This window comes from Amaranthus tricolor, chromosome 9 (genome assembly GCF_026212465.1).
Source record: "Amaranthus tricolor cultivar Red isolate AtriRed21 chromosome 9, ASM2621246v1, whole genome shotgun sequence".
Lineage (NCBI taxonomy): Eukaryota > Viridiplantae > Streptophyta > Magnoliopsida > Caryophyllales > Amaranthaceae > Amaranthus > Amaranthus tricolor.
In genome coordinates, this window is record NC_080055.1 from 27,198,195 (window position 1) to 27,222,290 (window position 24,096).

General features: G+C 35.8%; 2 protein-coding genes and 1 pseudogene across 2 annotated transcripts; 2 read left to right on the forward strand and 1 right to left on the reverse strand.

Annotated features, from left to right (window-relative positions):
- The first annotated feature begins 1,208 nt into the window (after positions 1-1,208).
- Positions 1,209-19,079, forward strand: LOC130823440 (uncharacterized). The gene is made up of 20 exons (XM_057688060.1): positions 1,209-1,344; positions 1,589-1,696; positions 1,781-1,950; positions 2,036-2,246; positions 2,759-2,996; positions 3,102-3,252; positions 3,370-3,680; positions 3,828-3,840; positions 5,429-6,322; positions 6,705-7,224; positions 7,461-7,609; positions 8,413-8,571; positions 13,240-13,510; positions 15,800-16,996; positions 17,087-17,194; positions 17,595-17,764; positions 17,841-18,051; positions 18,203-18,440; positions 18,525-18,675; positions 18,750-19,079. The coding sequence occupies exons 1-20, from the start codon at positions 1,257-1,259 to the stop codon at positions 19,062-19,064; spliced, it is 5,673 nt and encodes a 1,890-aa protein (XP_057544043.1). The 5' UTR covers positions 1,209-1,256; the 3' UTR covers positions 19,065-19,079.
- On the forward strand, positions 5,261-7,711 carry LOC130824190 (cytochrome P450 CYP82D47-like). Its single transcript, XM_057689087.1, has 2 exons — positions 5,261-6,322; positions 6,705-7,711. Exons 1-2 carry the CDS (start codon positions 5,399-5,401, stop codon positions 7,347-7,349), a joined length of 1,569 nt encoding a protein of 522 aa, XP_057545070.1. The 5' UTR covers positions 5,261-5,398; the 3' UTR covers positions 7,350-7,711.
- LOC130824189 (cytochrome P450 CYP82D47-like) lies at positions 15,558-23,604 on the reverse strand (annotated as a pseudogene).
- Between the last annotated feature and the right edge of the window lie 492 nt (positions 23,605-24,096).

The window sequence follows — 24,096 nt, forward strand, 5'->3', positions numbered from 1 at the left end:
AACAATTTGTGATTTCTTGGTAAAACTAAACCTATCAAAACTTACAAAAAACATAACAAATGAGTGTTCAAACTATAACCAGTCTCATTCTCTTGATCTCAATGTACTTGTTTCATACATGTTTTTCAATAGATAGCATAACAACAACAAAGCCTCTTAGAGACAATGACACTATAGTATCCAGCCAGAGCACTTTTAAGCTTGGATTCTTTAGCCCTCCAAACACGATGAATCGTTATTTAGGCATCTGGTACAATAAATTACCTGTTCTTGATGTAATATGGGTCGCAAATCGGGTGAATCCACTTAAAGATTCTTCTGGAGTTGTTCAAATCTCCAAAGATGGAAATCTACAACTAATAAATGGGTTGAATAAAGTACTTTGGTCATCAAATGTTACTTCCTTGCAAGGAAATAATGCTTCAATGGTTGCTCGTCTGCTTGAAAGTGGTAGTCTTGCTTTGCTCCCTGCATCAAGTTCTGCGGATAACGATGCACCACTATGGCAGAGCTTTGATCACCCGACTGATAGGATCATGCCAAGTATGACTGTAAGTACCAAAGGATCGAATGATATCAAAAAACTTATGATTGCATGGAAGAGCCTTTCAGATCCTGCTTATGGAAGATATTCTGTAGGTTTGGATTCTTATACCTTACCAGAAATCATAATTTCTGATGGGGATATCCCGCTATGGAGAAGTGGTCCTTGGAATGGAAATCTATTCATCGGAATCCCATATAATAATACTGATAATACCAATTCTGGGTTTAACCTTCAGACTGACAGGCAAGGTGTTATTACTGTAACATACACATACACTGACACAACCTTGTTGACAAACTATGAGCTTGGTTATGATGGAACATTTATCAGGAAATTATGGGTTGATGAACAACAGAAATGGAAGACAGAATGGAAAGTCCCCCAAACAGATTGTGATCTGTATGGTAAATGTGGGGCCTTTGGTGTCTGCAATCCTAGAAATCCAGTGATTTGTCAGTGTCAGAAGGGGTTTCAACCCAAGAACGAGGAGGCTTGGAAGAAAGGAAACTGGAGTAGTGGGTGCGTGAGGAGTAAACCACTGCAGTGCGGTGTTAGAGGTGGTATACCAGACAAGTTTTACAGGTCAAGCAATGTTAAAAATCCAGCCAAAGCTCATTGGTCATTGGGGTTGGATCAAGATCAATGTAGAGAGCAGTGTACAAACAACTGCTTCTGCATTGCCTATGCTTTTGATTCGGGTGCAGGCTGTATGTCATGGTCTGGGGATTTGGTGGACACCCAAACTCTATCAGTTGGAGGGGTAGATCTTTATCTTCGACTAGAGCATTCTGAGCTAGGTGATTTAAACTCCCTTTTGCATCACGTATTGGGTGTGCTTGACAAATGATTGTTGGCTACAGCTGTTAGTTGTAGCAATTGGCCGGTTTGACTGGCAAAAAGTGGAAATTAAAAGGCCAACAAAAAAGCTAATTAAACAGTCATTTACCAAACACACTCGTTATCTAAATTCCAATTTCCAAAATTTATTATATATTTTAGCAGCTACTGTTGTACTAAGATGATTTCACACATGTTTTGCAGCTGAAAGCAAGAAAAAAGTAATAGTTAAGGCAGTAACGATAAGTTTAGCAGGAGTCATATTTTTTTTGACCATATATTGTCTTTTGTGGAGGAAAGCTAAAGAAAGAGGTGAGAATGGCTAAAAGTGTTGTAAATAAGGCCTTATTGTGAAAGTTACCTAATAATTATTTAATATTTTTTGAACTTGAATAGGAAAAAAACAACTCAAGAAGAAGACATTAAAAGACATATTTGGAGGCAATATTAGTCCAGATAAGTTAGAAGAGCTTCCTCTATTTGATATCAAAAGACTGCAGATTGCAACTAACTATTTCCATGAGAGCAATCAGCTTGGACAAGGTGGTTTTGGTTCAGTCTACAAGGTCCTGGTTCACATTTTAATGCATATAAGAAAAGAGTTGCTGATAAAGGAATAATTTCTTTACTTTTCTTTTATTGTTTGGGCAGGGAACATTAGAAGATGGACAAGACATTGCTGTTAAGAGGCTATCACGAGCTTCAGGCCAGGGAACTGAAGAGTTCGTGAATGAGGTGAACGTTATATCTAAACTTCAACATAGAAACCTAGTAAAACTTATGGGTTGTTGTGTGGAAGGTGAAGAGAAAATGTTGGTCTATGAATACATGCCTAACAAGAGTTTGGATGCGATTCTGTTTGGTGAGTGTTAAAAGTTTATACTACCTCCATTCCGATTATGTGTTTCAGTTTGATTAAAATAATAAAATCATGAGTAAACAAGTGGAACATATAAGGGGTGTTTGGCAATTGACTGTTGGTTGTTGGGATTTTTAGTTGGCTTGTTTGACCACCTGGAAATGTTAGCTATTTTTATTGACTTTTACGCTAGCTGAAAAAGCCAACTGTTTATGGAGATGTTTAGTTAATTTAGGTATTGATTGTTGGTTGTTTATTAGAAAAAAAGTGAATCTACAAGCCAAAAGTCAACACAAAAAAGCTAATTGGAGTAACTTTATTATTTTGGCTTAAAAGCTGCTTTTCAGCTGGTTTAAAAGCCATTTACCAAACACTTTTTTTTGTTGTTTGACCAAACAATGCAAAAGCCAACATCCAAACACATAATTAGGATAGAGGGAGTATACTGATTTTTGGTTTGTACTACTAAAAAGTCAATAATAAAACACACATGAATTGTTCATTTTTAAATACAGATGAACAAAAGCAAGAAAATCTCCCTTGGGAAAACCGATTCAACATTATCGATGGTATATGTCGAGGCCTTCTCTACCTCCATAGAGACTCTAGGTTGAGAATAATTCACAGAGATCTCAAAACAAGCAACATCCTACTCGATGAAAATCTAAATCCAAAAATTTCAGACTTTGGCATGGCAAGAATTTTTGTAGGAAATGTAGATCAAGCTGACACAAGAAGGGTAGTCGGAACCTAGTAAGTATTTTATAACCTTGCTCGAAGTGATCATTACAATGCAATCACGTTATTGATTATATCAAAAAGGTTGGAATGATTCGTTTATTTTTACTTGTATGGCAGTGGATATATGCCTCCTGAGTACGCGATGGAAGGGAAGTTTTCCGAAAAAACTGATGTGTTCAGCTTTGGAGTGATACTGTTAGAGATCATCAGTGGCATTAAAAGCAATCATTTCTGGCATCCTGATGAGTCCTTGACACTCCTCGGATATGTAAGTCTTCCTAAACAAGGATCATAAATTTAATACTCCTTGATTCCAAGCAAAGTAAACCAAATTTTCAATTTTCTGCTGACCTTATTGAATGTTTATCTGACTATTGTTGTGCAGGCTTGGAAACTTTGGAAAGAAGGAAATATTGATCCGTTAATCGACAAAATGATAAATGAACCTCGCTTCAAAGACCAAATACTGACTTGTGTTAAAGTAGGACTTCTGTGTGTTCAGGAATTGGCAAAAGACAGGCCTAACATCTCTGCTGTCATCCCCATGCTCACAAATCATGCAGAAAATCTTCCAGATCCTAGAAAGCCCGCTTTTATAACAAGGCAGGATGATTATTCTGAGATTAACTCCTCTCTTAAGAGCTATGAGGCTTCGTCCATTAATGATGTTTCTATTACTATTATTAGCAGTGGGCGGTAGCTGTAAGCAACCACTAGGTTTCTAGTGAGCATAATGTAAATTATAAAAGGGAAGTATGGAAGACATCCATAAAATTGGGAACTTTTTTCATTTGTCCTTAAGGCGCCTTATCTGCTTACTGAAAATTCTGTTATTCCTTTCAGCTCAAACTTCCAAGTAATATCATATGTAACTGATCAAATATCTTTATCCTGGAATACTATATTCATGTCATGATTAGAGTTGTGCAACGGAACTTAAGCCCCTCTAAGAACCCGTAAAATTTATTAAAGGACCAATTTTATGGTCTTATGGTCGATCTATAAACATATAGTGGAGATATCCAACAAAATTAATAAATAAAATGGATTATTGGGCTGGATAAAGGAGTTGTTGATCTAAACAAATATGTAAGGACCCTTGCTAACCCGATTCAATCTGGCCCGTTCAAAAGTTGCCTGCTTCGACTCTGATATGTCCGCTGTCCTGATCGACAGTACGTTTGACAATAAAACTCAAAAGTATAAAGAATGTAAAGATGACATTACATCTAAGATAAAATCAACTAGTCTAAGTTTAAGCAAAATGCATCACATTGCAAAAATACTGAAACATTACAGACTTACAGCTGTTTTTGCACTGCTATACATTTGAATGTCTCCAAGTTACTCATGCATCAGGCTGCAATGAGAGGTCAATCCACCATACGCCTTGACTTTTGAGTCTAGAACAAAGAAAACATGCAGCATTATAAGAGAATAGAATTTGAGAACCATGTGATAATTGATAGGAATATATTGTAGAAGTTAGAGAGTAAAATAAAAAATTAAAAAGTTGAACAGAAGAGATAAGTTACTCGAAGAAATAAAAACTAATGCATTGCAACTGTACTTTAAGAAAGACAAGATACATCCTTTAAATAGATATGCAAATTAACTGTTGCTTCTTAAGATTATGCAATCACTAACATAAACATGGGATTCATCATGATAGTAACCACTAATCTACTAATACTACTAAACAATTAATTAATAAAACTAACTTATATGAAATAAAAACAATAAATGACCACTACTAACTTAAATTAGGAATCAAAAAAAAAAAGAAAAAAAAAAAGAAAAAACTAATTTTGGAGCATACTCCAACATATATGAGTGGCTGAGTGCTTACTGTGAACTGAGAAGCAAAATATTCGGACAGCTGTCAAACTTTGACAACACCTGAAAACTCAATCGAATCTCATTCAATCAAGCCCTGACCAACCCGACATGTTTTCCAAAAAATTAGTTTTTGAGTTCGACATCACATACTATTTTTTAGTGTTTATTATGAGTCAATATTCCACAACTTTGACTTTAAAAACTATTTTTGAGCTAATATAATAAGAAAAACTAATCTTAGAACTTTAATGAAAAAAAGTAAATGCTATTATTTAAGCTCTTTTATAGCTATAAAAATAAAATAATAATTAATCAATGAAATATTTGGTTAACCGGATTGATCCGAAATCAAATCGACCGATTTGACAAGCCAACAAAACATCTCATTGCCACAAGCCAACAATTCTTCATAATATCCTTCAAACAAAAAAGATTTAAAAGGATCACAACGTTTGAAAAATGTGTCATCACAAAAAGCAAAAATATCAAATCATTGAAAGAGACTTAGAGAGCATAATTTGAAACTGTATTCTTACTATAACACCCAAAAAGAGTTGTAATCTTGTAGATAACAAATGGAGTTTATATTTCACATACCCAATCAGCTCTCTGCTGCAACTACAACTGTGCTCGCCTTGTTATTATTTCTTTGCTGCCTGCTACAATGGAAGAAGTGTAATGGTAAAGGAAAACCTCCCATGCCATCAGGTTCATGGCCTGTTATTGGCCATCTTCATCTACTAGGAGAGCTTCCTCACATAGCCTTAGGTAAATTAGCGGATAAATATGGTCCAATCTTCATGATTAAGCTTGGTGTCCGCCAAGCCTTAGTTGTAAGCACGGCAGAGATGGCAAAAGAGTGCTTAGGAGGCATCAACGACAAGGTATTCTTAAACAGGCCCCAGACAATTTTTGTAGAGAGAATGGGTTACAACTCTGCCAACTTTGGATTCAGCCAATATGGCCAATACTGGCGTGAGATTCGGAAACTAGCCACCATTGAACTCCTGTCCAATCATCAGACAGAAATGTTCAAAAGTGTTAGAATCTCAGAAATAAGATCAGCAATGAAGATAATTTCGGCTCGTGGCTCTGAATTTATAGACATGAAACAATGGTTTAAGGATATAAGCATGAATACTATAGTAAGGTTAATATCTGGAAAGCCATTAAAGGAATTCTACCAAGGTGAGCAATATGATCAGTGTGCAAACACATTCAGGGATTTAGTTGAATTAGCAGGAGCTTTCATCCCTGCCGATTCGCTTCCTTTTTTAAGGTGGTTAGATATTGGAGGATACGAGAGAAAGATGAAGAAGGTTGCTGAAAAGATCGATCATATAGCCGAAGAGTGGTTGGCTGAACACAAAAAGAGAAAAGTATGCAAAGAGACTCGAACAAGGTATGATTTTATGGAAGTAATGCTTGGTATATATGAGACAGAACAGAAAAATCCTTCAAATTTTGATGCAGATACAGTCATCAAAGCTACATGTATGGTAAGCGTTTTCACATTTTCATTTTCTTCAATAAATAAAGTACAAAACTTTCTTCGATAACCTATGTTTGGACAAAAATAAGTATATACACATGTTTAGATCAAATAATGGTGTCACAAATTGGAAAAGCTGTTGAAAATGTACTATCATGCAGAACTAACTTAAGATCTATAACAAACTGAGTAGTCATAATCTTAAATAACTTCAATGCTATAAGTTTGAGGATAAAGATGATAAACAAATCAAGAAGCAACTTCTTAACATCAGATATAGTCATCAACAATTTATATTACTGGCTGGCCCTCTGAAACGAATTCCATTATGATTTGATATAATCTCATACGTTTTTCTTTCGGTCGAAAAATATTCTTCGACTTCATAGGCATTGATTTTAGCGGGAGCAGACACCACAGCAGTAACCCTAACATGGGCACTATCATTGCTACTAAACAACAAAGATGTGTTGAAGAAGACTCAAGCTGAACTAGATGCTATGGTCGGTAAAGAACGACAGGTGGAGGAATCAGATCTCAAGAATTTAGTCTACTTGCAAGCAGTTCTTAAAGAGACTTTAAGACTCTACCCTGCAGCGCCTCTATCAGTCCCCCGAGAAGCCATTGCAGACTGCACTGTGAGTGGTTACCATATCCCAGCTGGCACTGAACTCTTTGTTAATCTTTACAAAATTCACAGAGATCCAAAAGTGTGGCAAGATCCTTCTGAGTTCCGTCCAGAAAGGTTTCTTATAACTAGTAAAGATTACGATGAGAGAGGGCAAACTTTTGAATTTATGCCTTTTGGAAGTGGTAGGAGGATTTGTCCTGGTATATCGCTTGCACATCGGGTCATGCAGTTTACACTAGCTAATTTACTCCATGGATTTGAGGTCTCAACTCCATCAGGTGAACTTGTAGACATGAGTGAGGGTTTTGGACTAACCAATCTGAAAATCACACCACTTGAAGTCATCCTTACACATCGCCTTCCTCAAAACATTTACAATAATTCGACCATGGCTTTCAATTGATTTTCAGGTGTGTCCAATATCTGATGCCTACAAACTTTCATATGGGACTTATCACTTATGGTTTTCACAATGCTTTTATGTTTGACATTAAAATGAACTACTTGGTCATAGGGACTATTAGGAAAATATTTACACAATATTTTCCTAGTAGGGTCATAGTTGCCTTCCTAAAAGGAAAAAGAGATAATTCAGTTTATACAGATGGTTTGAGCATGCTGAACTGCAATCCATGTAGCCAGACAGTGTTTTGCTATGCTAATGTAATTTCTTTCTTCAAGAAATCGCACTTCCTGTCTTGAATGTATTTTATGAGTTTGTACAAACCTTAGCCTTACATGGTTCATGAAACTAGTGTTTCCTCACGCGCCTGTGCTTACCCACCCTACAAATTGTGGGGTTCTACATCATTAAAAAATGCCTAAAACATATATTAAAAATTGAAGATGACTGTCATCCCCCGTTGATAGATTTTAAGGACTATTTTTACAGCCTAAACGCTCATCAGTTATGCTGATCTTGCTCGTCAATGATGACAACAATCTTGCTCGGAAATGATCTTAATAATGTTACTACTATCTTGCTAGTCAATGATCATGCTTTACGATCATCATAGTATTTTATTCATCATTGCAATAAGTGTGACCCCCAGGACGGGCAAAGAGTGAGGAAGCCAAAATTTCAGATAAAGTCTCAAAACAGGATGTTGGACATGAATAATGTCAGTCCACAATACACTCATCCTTGATTTTCTGGAAGTCGAATCTCACCAGTACTGGGAAAGCCAAAAACTTCCCCCAATTGAGCTAGGGTGAGGGAACAATTTTTATTCATAATCCGATCATACCACGAAGATTGTTACAGGGTGCCAGAGAACTCAAAAATTCTCTAAGATTAAGCGATGAAAAGTCTTATGATACATGTCAAATAACTTCTCAAAATTCAAATGTTCAAAAAGGGTTCTCAAAGTATCATGGCAAAAAAACGTGAAGGGACTATTGGACGCACCTTTAAAGTTCGGAATCGTTCAAACTGCTCTTGACTGACAAATTTCACATCCAGGTAGTCGGTATCCCCGGCCGCAATTACACCGGAAAAGGTACCAGCAGAATTTGACATTCTAGTAGTGCTACCCGATGTACTTGCTTCCTTTCTCTTTATTGCCATGGAGAATGATGAATGTGGCGAATTGCGCAAACTTTACAGAGGCAGAGGGATTAGGGCAGTATGTATTCCCTCGCACAATTCATTTCTTCATTTATTACCATGTAGTAATGTTGATGACTGATGAGTGAGGCTTGAAAACGGGACAAAAATGACTGCTGTTTTAATTCATGAAATACTTTGACTGCCTTTGAAAACAAATATATCATAATCATATGTAATTGCAGATTTCAATTATAGAATTATTAATGAAAAGAATTTGAAGATCATAAGGTTTGATTTAAATGTTAGATTTAATTTAATTCCAATTCTAATTTTGAATTTTTTTCTTTGCTAAATACTAGATTTGAGTTAAATTTATATTTTCAAATTAAATTACAATTTTCAAACACAGCATAAAAGGATTTACTAACACCAAGAAATAAATAAAGAAATAATATTTATAAGAAAGAAAGTAAAAACAAAAACATACTTCCCCGTAAGCTTAAGTGTCCCATTTAACTGAGCATATTTGTCAATATTGTTCTTCGGAAGAGCTTCCAATGACCTCTTGTGAAACTGAAGCCTACTATTACTAATGAATGTCCTTAGAACCCCAAATTTTGAAAAGATAATTTTTGAAGCATTCACATCACTAACGCTTCGGAATGTTGTCTGGCATCACAAGCTTGCACAAACAGACGTGCACTCCTGAATAAAGTAGGCTAAAAAATAGACTGCAAGACATTAGCAAAATACACCAATGTTCCTACAAAACATATAAAATTGAGTGGAAAATGAATTTGTAATCACAAAACAAGCCATAAAACATATAAAATAGGGAACCGATTAAATACATGCATAGAATTCACACATTAAGGTCTAAATATGGTTAACATAGATACTATTTGATAAAATGCCCCAGTATCACCCTGAGCTCCCAGAGAAACTGCTTTGCAATTCCTTATTCTCTGGAAGTTGCTGTATTATATGTACTTGATGGTGTTTAATGTGTCTACAAGAATCAAACTTTAATTTTGGATAACTAAGTGAGCGATTTGTAGTCTTTATCTAGGTCTTCTGAATCAAGCCTCGCACATGGTGTGGCGTCGTGTATGCTAGACTACTCCATCCCGCTCATTTTGCTACATGCTCTTTTTAATGTGAGATTAAGGCTTTGTCACTGTTTTATCATCCCTGTTGTGAAATTTTCGATCTTTTACGAATAATACTTTTAATTTGTTTTATTGCTATCACTAGTGATGGCCACGGAGCGGGTTACCTGGAACCGAACCGATCCCGAACCGCTTGAAACCGTCCCGGAACAGGAACCGTTCGCGACAGGTTCCGAACCGCGGAACCGTGAAACCGCCGGAAAAAAACTACTTGAACCGGACCTAAGAACCGCGGGTCAGAACCGGAACCGGTCTGGGTGAACCGGCCCACAGGTTCTTTGGAACCGTTCGAAAAAGAGTCGTTAACTAGCCGTTGTGATTTTTACTATAAATATATATCACTTTTAATCATTTTTATTTACAACTCATCTCTTCTCCTACTCTCATTACTTACTCTATCTACTTAATTACGCAATTATTCTCTTAATTACATAATTAGTCTTTTAATTATTTCTTAATTTAGTTAATTACATAATTAGTCTATTAATTATTTATTTATTTCTTAATTCTATTATTATTTCAATATTATCATGTCTTCTTTTTTGAAAAAAGCCTCTAAAAAGTTACTAAAGTGGCAAAATCATTGGGAGGTTCTAGCTCCAAAAGAAAGGTCACTTCAACTCCGTCGATATCAACAACTTGCATTAGTAATTATAATTATGAACCAAATTATCCAGAAGGGTACGACCAAGAATTACACGATTATGCAGAAGAAGTGGAAAGAGAAATACAAATTGATGAAGAAGAAGAACAAGAAGAGGAACCAACGACCCCTATTGGGATACATAGATCTCGATAGTCATCAACAAGATCACATGAAGAACAACTACAACAACAACAATAAAGACAAGTTCGTGGTAAACGAGTCAATTTCCAAACTATCGGTTACTTTTATAATTTTATTCTTCAAATTGATTAAATTTAAAATTATTATTTATTTATATATTGTGGTATTTGAGTATGTCTTTATATTTAAATTTAGATGAAGATGAACCAGTAAGGCAAATTTGTGAAAGTCAAGGAGTAAATCCCTTTGTTTCATACAATTTCTTCAGAGGTAAATACTTTTTAACTTTTTAATACATACACGATATTCATATTTTATAAATCAAGAATGTATTAAAAATTCATTTATTGCGTTTTTTGAATACGTGTTAGGTGGTGGTACGGGATCTTTTAACAAACATTTGGCAAAGAAGCATGGAATTACAAAAGAAACTCATGCAGCAAGCGGCAGCGGGACCACAAGTGGAAGCCGATAGTGGGACATTTCCAGCACAGGTATGCCTTTTAAATATAATCGTAATGATATGATTGATGAATTTTCTAAATATGTAATTTGTGATGAATTGCCATTTAACCATGGTGAAAGTAGGGCATACGAGCATTACACTAGAAAAACTTTGCAACCACAATATAGAGCAATCCCTAGGAACACTCTTAAATGACATACGGGTGAAAACATAAAATACAGATTAGTAGAGATATGTAAAGAATGGAACTTATTAGATAAGATATTTTGTTATTCTACCGATAATGCAACTGCTATACATTAAATGCATTGAACTTTTGTATAACGAACCTGCATTTAGTTTTATTCTTGGGGGTAGAATATTACACGTACGTTGTTGTGCTCATATAGTAAACTTATCTTGCCAAGCAGGTATAAAACAATTAAGTGATTTATTAGATCCCATTAAAGACATAGTGAAGTGGCTTAGAATTGGACAGATAAAGAGACGATATAAGCAATTATGTGACCAGTATCAACTAAAAAAAGTGTATTGGTCATTAGATACTCCTACACGTTGGGGCTCAACCAACGATTTATTAAGAAAAGCGATTGCTTATCGTCTAGTTATAACACAACTTTATAGTGTGTGTACAGATAGCTATATAAGTGATGACATATGGGAACTAGCTATAGGTGTACATAAAATATTAGAAGCATATGATCACGCAACTAAGATTTTGTCATATGTTTATGAACCAAACGTTCACTTAGTAATAAGTGAGTGTATTAATATTTTTTATCATCTTCTTAAACATTCGCATGATGATACTAACCCATATTTAAAGTCGATTCTTGCAGATATGATGGATAAGTGGAAGACATATTTTACCGATTTTCTTTTTATTTATGGAATTGCAAACATTTTAGACCCATGTTTTAAGACAGAAGTCCTTACTAAAGTAATTGGATTTTACTACCAATCATTAGATCGTCCGCCTAGTGATGTATATAATTATGTTGGAACTTGTAAAAAACTTTTAACAGAACTTTATGATTACTATGCTAGTGTATATAACCCAAAACGCGATACGTCTAGGCGTGCTAGCATCTCGGCACGTCTCTCTTATTATAATTAATTTATTTTTTTCATTCTTTTTAGTTAATATTTTAATAACGATTACAACTTAACAAGCAATGAATTTCGCTAATAATCAAGTAATCATCAAAGGTACGTCCGCAATATTATAGTATTTTTATATTATAAATATTTAAAGGAAAAATAAAAATGGAACTAATGGTCCGACCCGCCCGTCCCGCGAGTTGGAACCACCGGAACCACCTCATGAACCGCCAAGGAACCGTTTGGAACCGTCCGGAACCGAAACCGTTCGCGACAGGTTCCAAATGGAACAAGAACCGGGTGGAACCGGCCTAACCTGGACCGTGGCCATGCCTAGCTATCACTTAGAAGTCCATTTAAGATATGATATCTTACTTATCATTCAAAATATAAAAAATAGTACTCCCTCCTATTCATTCTACTTGTCCCATTTACTTTTTCGCACTATTCGCTTATTACTTTTAATTTGTATTTTACTCTTAATTTGTATTATTAATATCAACTTTTTATTTTTTTAAATTCAGAATAATTTGAGATATTAACGGTTAAAATATTGCCTCGATAAGTGTGAAAAACTAAATAGAACAAGTATGGTGAATAGGAACAACCCTCTCGCCATATGCGCATGCGGATATTAAATTTTTCATTGATTTCAGATTTAAAAAAAAAATACAAACACGGAATACATTTAGTGTTCAAAATTGATTAATTAGTTACGAAAAATATAAACATTTTGATTTTGAAACAAAGCCATCAAACACTGGAGAGGTAGAGCCACATAGAGAAATCCAATCAAAATGATATGTGCCTAAAATCATGTTTATGTGTGTTGTTGAAACAAAGCCATCAAGCTGATTTTTTATGGAAAGATAGGAATCTTTCCTTTTACATCACAAGTGCCAGCACAAAGGAGTTCAAAAAACAGGAAGAGAGGAGAGCCAGAGACCAAACCCATACAATCAATCACTAAAAATCACACGAGAGATGTGATTGTGCATAAGATACTACCCGCAACTAGAAGTAAATGGCCAACACATTTAAGCAAAACGATATACATTCAACAGGACAATGCTAAGCCACACATTTTACATGATGACATAGTGTTTAGAGAGGTAGCAACACTTGATGGATTTTGTTTCCACTTAGTGCAACAACCTCCTAACTCACCAGATATGAATGTGTTAAGACTTAGGATTTTTTAAGTCTATACAAGCATTGCAGCATCAGAAATTAGCATACAATTATGCACAGTTGGTTAAGGCAGTGAATGCAGCATTTGAGAGTCTACAACCAAATGCATTGAAGTTTGTATGGATCACTTTACAAGCATGTAAAGTTGAGGTTATTAAGAACTTAGGTGGTATAGACTATCACATTCCACATATGAACAAAACAAAGCTTGCAAGGGAAAGGAGACTTCCACATTATTTGGGGGTACGAAGGGAAATTATTTACGAGGCACTTTGTTATTTGGACAAAAAGGTGGATCAAAGTACATTTGAGGTCATCTTATTTTACTTGGGAATTAAAGACGAGCAATTTTTTCATCAATAATAGTTAACAAATGCTCCAAGACTAGTAATAGAGACACCAACAACAGAAACACCAGCAACAACAGAAACAATAGCAACAGAACCAGCTTCAACAACAACAGCACCAGCACATGCATCAACATCAAAACAACCAGCACAAACAACAACTTCAAAGGTACCAACAACAATTTCATACGCATCAACATCAAAACAACCAACACCAGTAGCATGAACATCAATAATAGCAGTACAAGTATCATGTATATATGACAGATATGAGTATACTTTTGATTTACTTGTTCATACTCACTTTTGGGTGAACTATGTTAGGTAAATGTTTAGGTGTAAACATGATGTAGCAAAAAAAAATCATAAAGTTGTTTAACCATAAAAATTTAAATGAAAATGGCAGCTTCAACAGATTAATGATGGCTTCAAAAACAAAATTGAAAAAGTTCATCTCAGAGAACAAAATGTTTTCATCACAGATACCCCATAAACCATAGTAATTGCCTCCTAGATTTGGTAAGAATATAGCCTTCTAAACATGATGTTTGGTGGCTTTTGAACTGAAAACCCTAGATTGGTGGCAAAATTTCTTGATTGAGGGTTTATTGTAGCTATAATCAAATGTTTACCCTCAAAAAAAATCATAGGGCAAAAAATCAGAACACCAACACAGACATGCATACCATCAAAAACACATACACAAAATCATCATGAGTCAAAAAGGAAAGATGTATCCATACGAGAGAATGGTCCTCCAACATTAAAATCAGATTTTAAACCATCATCATCCAGTGATATTCTTCATCTGAGGAAGGGAACAAGTTCTTAATATAAAAACCTTGCAAATCTAGTTGTAAATCAAATAAATTCTCAATTTCTTCATCCTCAGAAGTTAAAGTTCTTCCTCAGTTAGGTTCGATTTCAACAGAGCTCGTAGGAGATAGAGGAGCTCGATTGTAGAAGTCAAACCAAGGATTAGGAGGACCAACTAGATCACTATCTTGGGATGAAGACAACCATGAATGACAAGAACTTGTTGACTCCGTATTCGAAACGCAGAGGTTTAACAAAAAAAACCCAGATCTGAAAAAAAAAAAACCAAATGAGCCAGCACAATCAAACACCAGAAAAGACAGGAGAGAGAAAGGGGAAAGAAGATGATGAAGGATAATCGACACACAAAGTGAAGAAGGAGTAAGATGAAGGAGAATTGAGACACACAAACAATGGAGATGAAGGAATAATGTAACACCCGAATTTCCTCCCGTCCTTTACGGTTTTGGTTTTGTTAAGGGGTCGGAAATTCAATTTTCGACCCCTTAACAAAACCAAAACCGTAAAGGATGGGAGGAAATTCGAGGGTGTTACAAATAAGATGAAGATTAGGCATATAGGGACGATGAAGAGAGAGAGAAAGAATTAAGGTTTCAATCAAGGATGAGAATGGGGGGAGTGATTTTAAAAGGGAGGGAATTATTAAGGGTGTTAATCACTGATTATGTACATAATCAGTTTGGGTAAGTAGTGTAAGCGGGAGTATTTTGGTTATTGTTTGTGAACTAAGGGTATTTAAGTAAAAAATCAGTGTCAAAAAGAAAAATGGAACAAATAAAGTAACTTTGCCTAATAAGAAAATGGAACAAATAAAAAAAATAGGAGGAAGTATTAAAATAAGGACCAAGTAATAGGGATTTAGAAAATATACCTTTGAACCAAACATAGAAAAATCGCCAAATCAAATATAACGACTTAATACTTGAAACATCAACAATTTCAAACATCTAGAACAATATGTTAACCTAGAATCCATGCAAAATATCAAACAGACCTTGACTTATTACTTGTTCAAGTCGCTCTTTCAAACCAAAAAATACTGTGTTATTAACTTTGTCCTATTTGATTTTTAACACTAATCACAACTTACTTTTAATTTATAAATTATTCTTAATTTATAAGTTAAAACATAATCAAGTGGAATCTTATTTGAATCGTCTCAACGCAAGTATTAATATTAACTTTGTATAATTGTCTTGGTAAACGTGCCCAAATCAAATAGGACATTGTCACTGAAACGGAAAGAGTAGTATAAATTGCTGAATTTGCGACTTCTTAGGGACATTAAGCCTATCAAAATAAAAAGTACAAGAAAATAATGAATCCTCAAATAATAATCATACTTCTCATTCTCTTGATATGTATCTACTTGATCAATACTACTTGTTCAATTGACTACATAACAGCAGCAAACCCTCTTAGAGACGAATACAATGATAGTATAGTTTCCAGCAACAGCATTTTCAAGCTGGGATTCTTCAGCCCTCCAAACACAACGAATCGATATGTAGGCATCTGGTACAACAAATTACCTGCTCTTGATGTCATCTGGGTGGCTAACCGGATGCACCCGCTTAAAGATTCTTCTGGAGTTGTTCAATTCTCCGGTGATGGAAATCTTCAACTACTTGATGGGCTGAATGAAACAGTCTGGTCATCCGTTGTTACTTCCTTGCAAGGAAATACTCGTAATGCTTCGATGGTTGCTCGACTGCTCGATAGTGGGAATCTTGTTTTGCTGCAAGGCAGTGGTCCACCATTATGGCAGAGCTCCGAACACCCGACTGATAGAATCGTGCCAAGTTTGCCTCTAACTACCATAGGTTCAAAAGATATGAGGAAGCTTCTGATCTCGTGGAAGAACCTTTCGAATCCTGCTTATGGGAGGTATACCTTAGGTTTCGACTCTTACACCCTACCAGAACTCATACTTTTAGATGGGGATGTCCCTCGATGGAGAAGTGGTCCTTGGAACGGAAATCTATGCATCGGGATCCCATACAATAATTCTGACAATCCCGATTCTGGATTCTCCCTTCAGACTGACAGAAAAAGTGCAATTTCTGTAACATACACCTACTCACACTCAACCTTGTTGTCAAACTATGAACTCCGTTATGACGGGATGCTTTTCAGGAAAATATGGTTTGATGACCAACAAAAATGGGTGACTCAGTGGAAAGTCCCTGAAACAGAATGTGATCTGTTTGGGAAATGTGGGGTTTTTGGTATCTGCAATCCCAGTAATCCAGTGATTTGTGAGTGTCAGAAGGGGTTTCGACCCAAGAACGAGGAGGCTTGGAAGAAAGGAAACTGGAGCAGCGGGTGTGTGAGGAGTAAACCACTGCAGTGCGGTGTTAGAGGTGGTATACCAGACAAGTTTTACAGGTCAAGCAATGTTAAAAATCCAGCCAAAGCTCATTGGTCATTGGGGTTGGATCAAGATCAATGTAGAGATCAGTGTAGAAAGAACTGTTCTTGCATCGCGTATGCATTTGATTCGGGTGCAGGCTGTATGTCGTGGTACGAGGATTTGGTGGACACCCTAACTCTATCTGTTGGAGGGGTAGAACTTTATATTCGACTTCAACATTCTGAGCTAGGTGATTAAAACCCCCATTTTATCATATCTTGTCTGAATTTGGTTATTTTGGTCTGTTGTACTACCATAATTTCACATATAAGTTTTGCAGATAAAAGCAGGAAAAAAATAATAGTCAAGGCAATAACAATAAGTTTAGCAGGAGCCGTAGTTCTTTTGACCATATGTTATCTGTGCTGGAAGATAGCTAAAGAAAGAGGTGAGAAATGCTAAAAATGCTGTCAAGCCATTCTTGTTCATAAATGAGGGCCTTATTGTGAAATTTATCAATTTATTATTTGACGAAAGAAACCAACTCAACCAAAAACTTAAGCTTATGGTCAAGGTGCCCCGGAATATGTCATTATATACTCTAACACGCCGCCTTACACGAGAGCCCTTTGGGTTAGAAGTGTGGATGCTGCACATGCCCTCCTCATATCTGACACTAAATATTCCACTTCAAATGAGTGGTGGTTGAGATTCGAACCCGTGAACTCCGGTCATACTGAATCTGATATTATGTCAAGAAACTAACTCAACTAAAAGTTAAAACTTATGGTTGAGGCTCTAGGATATGTTATATATCTAAAATTTGATATTTGTTGAACTTGAACTAGGAAAAAAGCTACTCAAGAAGAAGACATTAAAAGACATATTTGGAGGTGATATTACTCCAGAAAAGTTTGAAGAGCTTCCGCTATTTGAGATCGAAAGACTGCAGATCGCTACGAACTTTTTCCATGAGAGCAATCAACTAGGAAGGGGTGGGTTTGGTTCAGTCTACAAGGTAATGGCTTACAGTTTAACAGTCTATCTGATAGCTATTTGGTTCAGTCTTAAATTTTCTCTTATTATTTGGGCAGGGGAAATTAGAAAATGGACAAGATATTGCGGTTAAGAGACTTTCACAAGCTTCGAATCAAGGCACTGAAGAGTTCGTGAATGAGGTGAACGTTATATCTAAACTTCAACATAGAAACCTTGTCAAACTTATGGGTTGTTGTGTGGAAGACGAAGAGAAAATGTTGGTCTACGAATACATGCCTAACAAGAGTTTGGATGCGATTCTTTTTGGTGAGTGTTAAAAGTTTATACTACCTCCGTTCCAATCATGTGTTCCAATTGAACATATAAGTGGGACGGAGGGAGTATACAAACCTGGTTTTTGGTTGGTACTACTAAAAAGTCAATAAAACACACCTGAATTGTTCTTTTTTAAATACAGATGAACAAAAGCGAGAAATTCTCCCTTGGGCAAACCGATTCAATATTATCGATGGTATATGTCGAGGCCTTCTCTACCTCCATAGGGACTCCAGGTTGAGAATAATTCACAGAGATCTCAAAACAAGCAACATCCTGCTCGATGAAAATCTGAATCCAAAAATTTCAGACTTTGGCATGGCAAGAATTCTTGTAGGAAATGAATATCACGCTGACACAAGAAGGGTAGTCGGAACTTAGTGAGTAACCTCAAAACCTTACTTTCAAATGATTATAATAGTGCGACCACCTATTGTATTGGACATATCTAACTTGTATGGTAGTGGATATATGCCTCCCGAGTATGCGATGGCAGGGAAGTTTTCAGAAAAAACCGATGTGTTCAGCTTTGGAGTATTGATGTTAGAGATCATAAGTGGCATTAGAAACAGTGAATTCTGGCATCCAGAGGAGTCCTTGACACTACTGGGTTATGTAAGTCCTCCAAAACCAGATTTTCAATTTTCTGCTAACCAAATGTGAATGTTAATCTGAATAATATTTTACAGGCTTGGAAGGTTTTAAAAGAAGGAAATATTGATCTATTAATTGACAAAACGATAAATGAACCAGGCTTCAAAGATCAGATACTGACTTGTGTCAAAGTAGGACTTCTGTGCGTGCAAGAATCAGCAAAAGACCGGCCTAGCATATCTGCTGTCATACCCATGCTCACAGATCATGCAGAAAATCTTCCAGATCCAAGAAAGCCCGCGTTTATAACAAAGCAGGAAATTTGTTCTGAGATTAGCGCCTCTCATATGAGCTTTGAGGCTTCTTCCATTAATGATGTCTCTATTACTATTATCACCAGTGGCTGGTAGCTGTAATTCACCCCTCTTCCCTACTCAAAACCTGGGCTTTGCAGAAAGCAATTACTACCTGCTAGGAATCATTAGCATTTTGTAACATAGTATAAAATTATGAAGCATTTTCATGTTCATGCCTACATTTTCTAACAGTATCTTATGTAACTGATCAAATATTTTTATCTCGTTTTTTCTTTATCCCCATGAGCTAGCCAACATTTTTATTTTGATCCGTCTCTTTTACTTCGCAACAATTTCATTTTAATTTTTAAGTGATGTCAGTCCACAGCTTTTTTCAATTCTTATCTATACATCTCTCATTTTCTCACTTTTAACCATATCCACACATTTTAATTATATCCACCATTTTCTTAATCGTGCAATAGTGTGTTGTTGCAAACTCTGGGGATATTGAGAGTAATTATATTCTAGTGATTAGATTTGTGCAACATGCCAAGGCCCCTCTAAGGTCCCTCATTTTTGACCTGGCCCGCTTAAGAAGGATCAAGTTGCTGGAGGTCAAAAACATTGATAGCATGACAGCTGTTTGATAAAATGCCGCAATAAATTAAAATTTAGTCTAAGACTACGTACTTTATCTGAGATCTGACCCATTTGAGGATGTAGCATATTTTGTCACCAGCAGCTATTTAAGAAACATGGGAAACTTCAAGAAGCACAACTATGCAATTGATCATAAATGAAATCAAGATAGGAAACTGCAATTCTTGAAGAAAAAACTACATTAACATAGCAAAACACATTTTGGGATAAGATTGCAGTTCAGCATGGTCAAACCATTTGTATAAACCGAACACTCTATTGAAAAGGAACCATGTCCTGTGACCAAAATACTTCAATCTAATGGCCAACAACATAATACATAGTGCAATGCAATTAAATTTTCCATATGAAAGTTGGCTAGCATTAAACACACATGGTTGGACACAAATGAAGATCAATAGACAGCCATAGTAGAATTACTATAAATGTTTTGAGGAACGCGATGTGTTAGGATGACTTCAAGTGGTGTGGTTTTCAGATTGGTTAGTCCAAAACCCTCACTCATGTCTACAAGCTCACCGGATGGAACAGAGACTTCAAATCCATGGAGTAAATTAGCTACTGTAAACTGCATGACCTGAAGTGCATACGATATACCAGGACATATCCTTCTACCACTTCCAAACGTCAAAAATTCATAATTTTGCCGTCTTACATCGTAGTCCTTGTTAGTTGTGAGAAACCTTTCAGGACGAAAGTCAGAAGGATCTTGCCACACTTTTGGATCTCTGTGAATTATGTAAAGATTAACAAAGAGTTGGGTTCCAGCAGGGATATGGTAACCACTCACAGTGCAGTCTGCAACGGCTTCTCGGGGAACTGATAGAGGCGCTGCAGGGTAGAGTCTTAAAGTCTCTTTAAGAACTGCTTGCAAGTAGACTAAATTCTTGAGATCTGATTCCTCCACCTTCCTTTCTTTAGCCACCACAGCATCTAATTCAGCTTGAGTCTTCTTGATTACATCTTTGTTGTTAAGTAATAATGACAGTGCCCATGTTAGGGTTACTGTTGTGGTGTCTGCTGCAGCTAAAATCATTGCCTATGAAGTACAAGAATATATTTTGCACCCAAAGAGAAACGTATGCGATTACCATTGCCCATGATTGTGTCATAAAACCAACTCAACCAAAAGCTTAAGCTGATGGTTGAGGTCCCATGATATATTATATATTCTAACACCCCTTCTCAAGAGAGAAAGACCCCATAATATATTATATAATCTAACACACCTCCTCATACAAGAGAAGTGTGGATGCAACACAAGCCCTTGTCATACCTGACGTTAAATATTCTACTTTTACAATGAGGGATGCATGGTTCAGATTCAAACTCGTGACCTCTTGTCTCGTTGGCTTTGATATCATGTCAAGGAACCAAATCAACCAAAAGTTTACGCTGATGGTTGAGGCTCTATGATATTCTATACTCTTAATAGATTGTTCTTCAATTTGTGACAACTTTATCTAATCTAAACATGTGTATATGCTTGTTCTTGTCAAAACTATATTGTACTTTGTTTATTGATGGTAAATGTATTAGAAATGGTGGGAAGTTTGAAAATGCTTACCACACATGTAGCTTTAATGACTGTATCTGCATCAAATTCAGAAGGTTTTCCTGTCCTGTCTCATATATATCAAGCATCACATCCATAAAATCCTTCTTTTCTTGTCTATCTTCTGAGGCTCTTCTTTTTTTGTGCTCTGCCAACCATACTTGAGCTATATCATCAATCTCTTTAGCAACCTTCATCATCTTTCTCTCGTACCCTCCAATATCCAACCACCTTAAAAAGGGAAGCGAATCAGCAGGGGCGAATCAGCAGGGACGAATGCACCAGCTAATTCAAAAAAATCCCTAAATGCTTTTGCGTACTGATAATATTTCTCACCTTGGTAGAATTCCTTTAACGATTTACCAGATATTGACCTAATTATCAAATTCATACTTATGTCACTAAACCATTGTTTCATATCAATTACATGATTTACCTCATCATCTGAAATTATCTTCATTGCTGATCTTACTTCTGAGATTCTAACATTTTTAAACATTTCTATGCAATGATTCGACAGAATTTCAATGGTCATTAGCTTAGGAATCTCACGCCAGTATTGACCATATTGACTGAGCCCTAGCATGGCGGAATCGTAAGCCATTTTCTCTACAAACACGGTCTGAGGCCTGTTTAAGAAGACCCTGTCGTTGATGCCTCCTAAGCACTCTTTTGCCATCTCTGCCGTGCTTACAACTAATGCTTGGCGGACACCAAGCTTAATCATGAAGATTGGACAGTATTTATCCGCTAATTTACCTAAGGCTATGTGAGGAAGTTCTCCTAGTACATGAAGATAGCCAATAACAGGCCACGAACTTGACGGCATCGGAGGTTTTTTTCCTTTACAATCACTCTTGTTCTTCTTCCATTGTAGCAAGCTATAGAGGAAAAGTAACAAGGCGAGCACGGTTGTAGTTGCAGCACAGAGCTAGTTGGGCAGATGAAACAGAAACTCCATTTCTGTCTTTCTGATCTACAAATAGTTTTGGGTGGTTTAGTATGAATGTTGTTCACAACTTATACTCTTTAATTCAATGTTTGGTTTATATAAATATTTTTTGGATCAAACAATTTTCAATCATCATGATCCTTTTGGCTTTTTCTTTGAAGGCGCCTATTTTGATAAGATTGTTCCCATATGGCTTTTGTTCAAGATCCTTTTGGCTTTTCTTTGAGGTCGTGTTTTAATTGTTAGAGTATATAACATATCTTGGGATCTCAATCATCAGCTTAAGTTGAATTGGTTCATTGACATGGTATCAGAAGCCAGTGTGACAAGAGGTCACAAATTCAAATCTCAATCATCCCTCATTTAAAGTGGAATGTTTAGCGCCAGGTATGAGGAGGGCCTGTGTTGCATTCACACTTCTAGCCAAAAGGGCTCTCGTGTGAAAAGACATGTTAAAGTATATAACATATCATGGGGCCTCAACCATCAGATTAAGCTTTTGGTTGAATTGGTTCCTTGACATTAATAAGATTATTCCCATGTGGCTTTTATTCAAGATCCTTTTGGCTTTTCTTTGAGGTCGTGTTTAAATAAGATTGTTCCCATGTGGGCATGTAGCTTTTGATCAAACAGTTTTCCAGACCGCGCGGTGGTTTAATTTCTCATTATAACCTAATGCATGACATACATGTGCAAAACTGTGATATTTCCTCTATCCTTTGAATTTGATATGATACATCATACACTACTCTATCAACCAAGTTAGACTATAAATCTAGAACATACAAGTTAATATCAAAACGCTAAGAAAAGATTTAAACTAGTACTAATAAATCAAAAGCAGTTAACACCCAAGAACCGAAACCCACCAACTGGAGTAAAAGTGAAAGTTTTCTAAACAAACCGACTATATTAAACCAAAAAAAACGACTCATTTAGTGTATATAATATGTTGGGACCTTAACCATAAATTTAAGCTTTTAGTTTAGTTGGTTCCTTGACATAGTATCAAAAGTCAGTGCATATAATATATCCTGCACCTCAACCATCAGATTAAACTAATGGTTCACCAGTACTCATATGTCCCATTGGATTTACTTCAAAGAGAAAGAAGGTAATTTTTAACAAATTGGTAATAAATAAAGACAGAACCTCAACCATCAGCTTAAACTAATGGTTCACCGGTACTCATCTGTCCCATTGGATTTACGTCAAAGAGAAAGAAGGTAATTTTAAACAAATTGGTAATAAATGAAATGAATTGAGGGAATAAAATTAAAAGAGAGTTAAAATATAGGAATGAGATTAAAAGAAAGTAGTGGATTATTGTCAAAAATAATAATAATGCAACTTAAGTGGAACAAATCAACCCAAGAAAGAAAATTCAAATCACATAAAAAAAATTTAAAAATGAGTTAATATCAAAAATTAGTTTGCATCTTCAAAAAATCACAAGCATGAAAATAGAAAATTTAAAAATGAGACTTAATAAAAAGAGAATTTACCAAAACGAACACAAGGAGATGAATTGGGAATGCTTAAATTAGTAAGCCTACCCTCCATTTCTTCCTGCAAGGTTGAAAGGATCACAAATTTAGTCATTAATACAATCACCGAAGTGAATTCTGTTAAATTGTTAAAATGAGTTCTCTCTATCAGTGAATTCTTCCATTGCTGATACTCGGCACAAAAACGTAGTTGAACAAAGTAGCAACAAAGATAAAAATAAAAAAATAAAAAGCAGGCAAATTACCAATATTAAAAAACCCAAATTTCCTCATTTTGCAACATACCAAGAGAAGCTTACCATTGAAAGGTTTTTACCTCAATTGACATCAAACTCATTTGATTCATCGAGATATTTAAACGAAGAAAAAATGGCTCATGTTCTGCTTCTTCAAGACCTAAAATTTCAATGTAAAAAATGTAATAGGTTTATAATGAGGAAATATGGGTAGGATGAATGGAGAGAATGA